The sequence below is a fragment of the Trichechus manatus genome, unplaced genomic scaffold, assembly GCF_000243295.1.
Source record: "Trichechus manatus latirostris isolate Lorelei unplaced genomic scaffold, TriManLat1.0 scaffold00024, whole genome shotgun sequence".
In the NCBI taxonomy this organism is placed as follows: Eukaryota; Metazoa; Chordata; class Mammalia; order Sirenia; family Trichechidae; genus Trichechus; species Trichechus manatus.
Window position 1 is genome coordinate 19772482 of NW_004443960.1, and position 5796 is coordinate 19778277.

The following is a 5796-nucleotide window of genomic DNA, read 5'->3' on the forward strand; positions in this document are numbered from 1 at the left end:
TTTCTGGGCTGTCTATTCTATCCCATTGATCTATATGTCTTTTCTGGGCTGTCTATTCTATCCCATTGATCTATATGTCTATTCTTTTATCAGTACCACAATGGTTTTGATTACTGTAGCATGGTAGTAAGTCTTAAAATCAGAAAGTGTGAGTACTCCAACTTTGTTGTTCTTTTTCAGAATTGTTTTAACTATTTGAGGTCCCTTTAGGTTCCATATAAATTTGAGGATAGGTTTTTTCTACTTCTGTAAAAAATGCCATTAGGATTTTGATAGGGATTATGCTGAATCTATAGATCTCTTTGGGTAGTATTGCCATCTAAACAATTTTTTTAAATATTTTATTATGTTTTTGGTGGAAGTTTACACAGCACCATGTAACAGTTTTAAGTCTTTATCCATGAACATAGGAAGTCTTTTCATTTATTTAGGTATCATTTCATTTCTTTCAGCGGTGTTTTGTAGTTTTTAGTGTAAGTGTCTTTCACCTCCTTGATTGAATTTATTCCTAGGTATTATTTTATTGCATGCTATTGTAAATAGAATTGTTTACTTAATTTCTTTTTCAGATTGTTCGTTCCTAGTGTATAGAAACATAATTGATTTTTACACACTAATCTTGTACTCTGCAAATTTACAGATTTTTTAAAATCAGTTCTGGTAATTTTTTGTAAATTATTTGGGATTTTCTGCATGTAGGATCATGTCATATCTGCTGGTAGGGATAGTTTTACTTGTTCTTTTCTAATTTGGGTACCTTCTATTTCTTTTTCTTGCCTAATTATTCTGGCTAGAACTTCCAGTGCTGTGTTGAATAGCAGTGGTGAGAGTAGGCATCTTTGTATTGTTCCTGATCTTAAGGGGAAAGCTTTCAGTCTTTCACCATTGAGTATGATGTTAGCTTTGTGTTTTTCATAAATGTTCTTTATCATGTTGTGGAAGTTCTTTTCCTAGTTTGATGTTTGGGTTTATATATCACATATAGAGTCACTGTCAGGAAAGCATGCTCTAGAGAGAAAAGTTATGGGTAGAAAATCTTTTGCTAGTGTCTCGGAAGAGGACTTGAAGTTCAAGCATGTGACCCGTGAATCCCTCAGACATCTCAGCAGAAGCCAGGAATAGAGATGGGATTACCCAGGAAGTATCTGTGGAGGATCCTCTTGTGTAATGGAGTGGATTCCTGTGACATACATGGGTTCTTGAGGCTTTTACACCAGTGGAAACACTGCTGGCTTGGGCTAAAAGAGACAGAGAAACGAAATGAAAGAAGGCTGTCAGACACCTAAAGTTCTCCAGGCAGGAAATGGACTGATAAATTACTCAGATACCAACACATGCCACGTTTCGTGAAAAGGGATGACTCAGAAAGCAGAGCCTCAAGCCCAGAGGGCAGAGCCTCAGGTCTAGAGGACAGAGTTACAAGCCCAGACAATAGAACCTCGAACCTAGTAGGAGTATTCTCAAGCTCTGAAATCTAATGTTTTCCCGGCTGGATTTCAAAATTGCTTGGGACTGATGACTTCTTTTTTCCTTCTGTTTTCTCTTTTTTTTGAATGGGAATGTCTATAATTGTTATCATATGCCTGTCCTGCCATTGTATTTTGGGAGCAGATAACTTGTTTTCTTGTTTCACAGGTCCAGAGATGAAGAAGAAATTTTCCCCAGGATGGATCATACCCAGAGTCTCACCCATACCTGATTTAAATGGTTTAGTCTATGAATTTGGAACTTTTTTGAGTTGATGAGCTTTAGATGAGATTTTAGACTTTGAGTTGATGCTATCGTGGTTTGAGACCTTGGGGGTGGGGTGGAAGTATTTTGCATGTGGGATAGACATGAATCTTTGAAAGCCAGAAGGCAGACTGTAGTAGGCAGAATAATATACCACTCCAAAAGATGTAGATGTCCTAACCCCTAGAACCTGTCAATATGTTGCCTTACAGGGAAAAGGGACTTAGCAGATGTGATTACGTTAAGGATGTTGAGGTGGGGAGATCATCCAGGATTATCTGAGTGGGCCTAGTGTACAGGTAGTCTCCAATTTACATTGTATTCCAGTTACAATGAACCATACTTATGACCATCTGTGTTTGGGTTTTTTGGGTTTTTTTTTTTTTTTTTTGTACATCTTATCGTTAGTAATATGTAGTACATACAGTGTTACAGCGTGTAATTTGCTGATGTTATCATCCTCAGATATAATGTTTCCAACCCCTGAAGACAAGTAAAGATCAGATATATAAAACTATTGATAATAAAAGGCAATAATAACACTAAAAAAAAAAAATTGAGGTATTCAGCCTACGTCAGAACCAACTTACGAAGAAGTAGTTGTTAGAACAAAACCCTGTCGTAAAGGGACTACCTGTATTCCCAAGGGTCCTTATAAGTGAAATAGGGAGGCAGGGAAGTCAGAATCAGAGGAGACGTAATGAGGGATGCAGAGATCAGAGTGATGCAATTGTAGGCTTTAAATATGGAAGAAGTCCATGAGCCAAATAATGCAGTCAGCCCCTAGAATCTAGAAAAGAAAATGAAATGGTTCTTCCTTAGAGCCTCCCAATGTAATGCAGCCCTTGATTTTAGCCCAGGGAGATCTATTTTGCACTTCTTATCTACAGAACTATAAGATAATAAATTGTCATTTTAAGTCACCAAGTTTGTGGTAGTTTGTTACAGCAACAGTAGGAAACGAATACACCATACACACAAAAAAATTAACTCAAAATGTATCATCGACCTAAATGTAAGAGCTAAAAGTATAAAACTCCTGGAAGAAAACATAGGGGTAAATCTTCATAACCTTGAATTAGGCAATGGTTTTTTAGATACGAAACCAAAAGCTTAAGCAACGAAAGAAAAAACAGATGAGCGTCATCAAAATTAAAAACCAATGTGCTTCAAAGGACACCATCAAGAACGTGAAGACAATCTACAGATTTGGAGAAAATATTTGCAAATCATATTTCCCATAAGGGACTTGTATCTAGAATATATAAAGAAGTTTTGTAATTTCTTTATATAAAGACGACCCAGTTAGAAAGTGTCCAGAGGATCTGAATAGATATACAAGTATCTGTTATACAAATGCAAATATACAAATAGTTATACAAAAAGAAGATACACAAATGGTCAATAAGCACATGAGAAGATGCTCAGTATCATTACTCATCAGGAGAATGCAAATCACAACCACAGTGAAAAACCACTTCACACCCACTAGAATAGCTGTAATTAAGAAGACAGCTAATAAATTTTGTTGTTGTAGTTTAAGTGAAAGTTTAAAATTCAAGTTAGTCTCTCCTACAAAAATATATACCTACATTGTTATGTGACTTAATTGCTCTCCCTATAATGTGACAGCACACTCCTCCTTTCCACCCTTGACTTCCCGTGTCCATTCAACCAGCTCCTGACCCTCTGCCTTCTCATCTCACGTCAGGACAGGAGCTGCCCGTTTAGTCTCATGTATTTACTTGAGCTAAGAAGCACACTCTTCACGAGTATCATTTTATGTCCCATAGTCCAGCCTAATCTTCGTCTGAAGAGTTGTCCTCAGGAATGGTTTTAGTTCTGGGTTGACAGAGAGTCTGGGATCCGTGCTTTCTGGGGTTCCTCCAGTCTCAGACCATTAAGTCTGGTCTTTTAACTAGAGTTTGAGTTCTGTACCCCACTTATCTCCTGCTCCATCAGGGACTCTCTGTTGTGGTCCCTGTCAGGGCGGTCATTGGTGGTAGCCAGGTACCATCTAGTTCTTCTGGTCTCAGGCTGATGCAGTCTCTGGTTATGTGGCCCTTTCCGGAAAAGACAGATAATGAATTTTTGTGAGTATGCAGAGAAATTGGAACCTTTGTCATTGCTGGTGGGAATATACAGTGGTATATGGAAAATAGTAGGGCAGTTCTTCAAAATGCTGAACATGGAGTTATCTATATGAGCCAGCAATTCCACTCCTAGGCATATACCCAAGAGAAATGAAAACATGCAAATACTTGTACATGAATATTCAGAGCAACATTATTCATAATAGCCTAAAAGTGGAAACAACTAAATGTCATCAACTGATGAATGAACAAACAAAATCTGGTATATCCATAGAACGGAATAGTATTCAGCAAAAAGGGGAATAAAGTGCTGATGCATGCTGCAACACAGATGAACCTTGAAAACATTATGTTAAGTGAAAGAATCCAGTCACAAAAACCACATAGGATGCCATTTATGTAAAATGTCCAGAATAGGCAAATGCATAGAAACAGAAAGTAAATTAGTGGTTGACTAGGGCTGGGAAGGATGAGTAGGGGAGTGGGAATGGGGAGTGATTTCTTATGTGTGTGAGGTTTCCTTTTAGTGTGTTGAAAATGTTCAAAAATCAGATTGTGGTGATGGTTGCCCAACTCCGAATATTTTGAAAACCACTGAACTGTATACTTTGAATTTTATGTTATGAGAAATGTATTTCAGTAATGTAAAAAAAATTTGATGAAAAATGTCTTCTAGTTTATGGCTTGCCTTTAAACTTTTTAAAACTTTTGTTTGTAATGCCTTTTATAGAGGTATTTTACATTTTGATACAGTCAGATGTATCAGTCTTTCCCTTTGTGATTTGTGCTTTTTATGGCCTGTCTTTAACCCAGGGTTACTATTATGTTATCCTGTGTTTTCTTCTCCAAGTTTTAAAAGTATGTTTTTCACATATTGTTCGTTAATCTATTTAAAATGTGTATATTGAATAATTGTTTGCTTTTTGATTTGTAATGCCCTTTCAAACCATAAGGTTCCTAGTTCACGTCTTTCCTTTCATTTCTTGCTGAAACTCTATATTATGAGCTAATGGGAATTGTAGATAAGTAGTGTTTTTCCATAGGAAAATTCTGAGATGCCTCTAAATAGACAGTTATACATGTAACTGAATTCAGTGTGAAGTAGAAGTGCTTGTATTCTAGAGATAAAATCTAAAAATAATCTAAAGTATCACATTCATCTATTATAAGACTTTTCTGATGTAACATAGAAAGTTATTCTTTTTTTACCTTCACAGGTATTTAAGGTGGGGAGTACTTACAAAGAAGCAGTGAGAGACCTGACTCTGAACCTGTATGAGGGGCAAATCACTGCTCTTCTAGGACATAATGGAGCAGGGAAGACCACTATCTTGTCTCTGCTCTCGGGTATGTTAATTTGTTCCCATTCCATAGGTTGGCTCTGCACATCTCTTTACACTTCCAAGACCTGGAAGTGTTACTGATTCGCATCACAATGTCAAGACTTCACTGATCTTCTTAGTGTTGAGTTGATTAGTATTTCATTGTTACCAATGAAAACAGTCATTGATCAGCCTTCACTGTTTTATGAAAGGTATGTTTCACTTTAAGAAACAGTTTCTCTTTGGTGTTGCCAGAACAATGATCTCACGTGCCAAGTACAAACATTACATAGGTTATCAGTAGAGTTGATCTAATATAGAGTCATGCGCCACATAATGATCTGCTTGGGCAACGTCTGATGGGACGTACATCCGTGGTTCTGTAAGTTTATATAGGCAGTCCCTGGGTTACGAACATCTGACTTAATACAATGCGTAGTTACAAACCAACCCCATAAAGCCTATTATATCAAAAATTCAACGTACGTACAATGGCTTGTAATGATAAATGTGTGCCACTTTGCAATGTGCCTCAAAACATTATTCCCATCAACAGATAAATAGATAAAAAAAAATGTGGTACATACATACAATGGAATACTACTCAGCCAGCAGGAGAAATGAAGTCTTGATACATGCTACAGTATGGA

The 5796-nt window shown here is 36.9% G+C and overlaps 1 protein-coding gene across 1 annotated transcript in view; it reads left to right on the forward strand.

Moving 5' to 3' along the window:
• The window catches only part of LOC101344775 (ATP-binding cassette sub-family A member 3-like), a 126248-nt gene that overhangs the window by 51132 nt on the left and 69320 nt on the right, over positions 1-5796 (forward strand). Inside the window, exon 12 of the mRNA XM_023728328.1 lies at positions 5042-5171. Within this exon, the coding sequence (XP_023584096.1) occupies positions 5042-5171 (130 nt within the window). The remainder of the gene's footprint in view (positions 1-5041; positions 5172-5796) is intronic.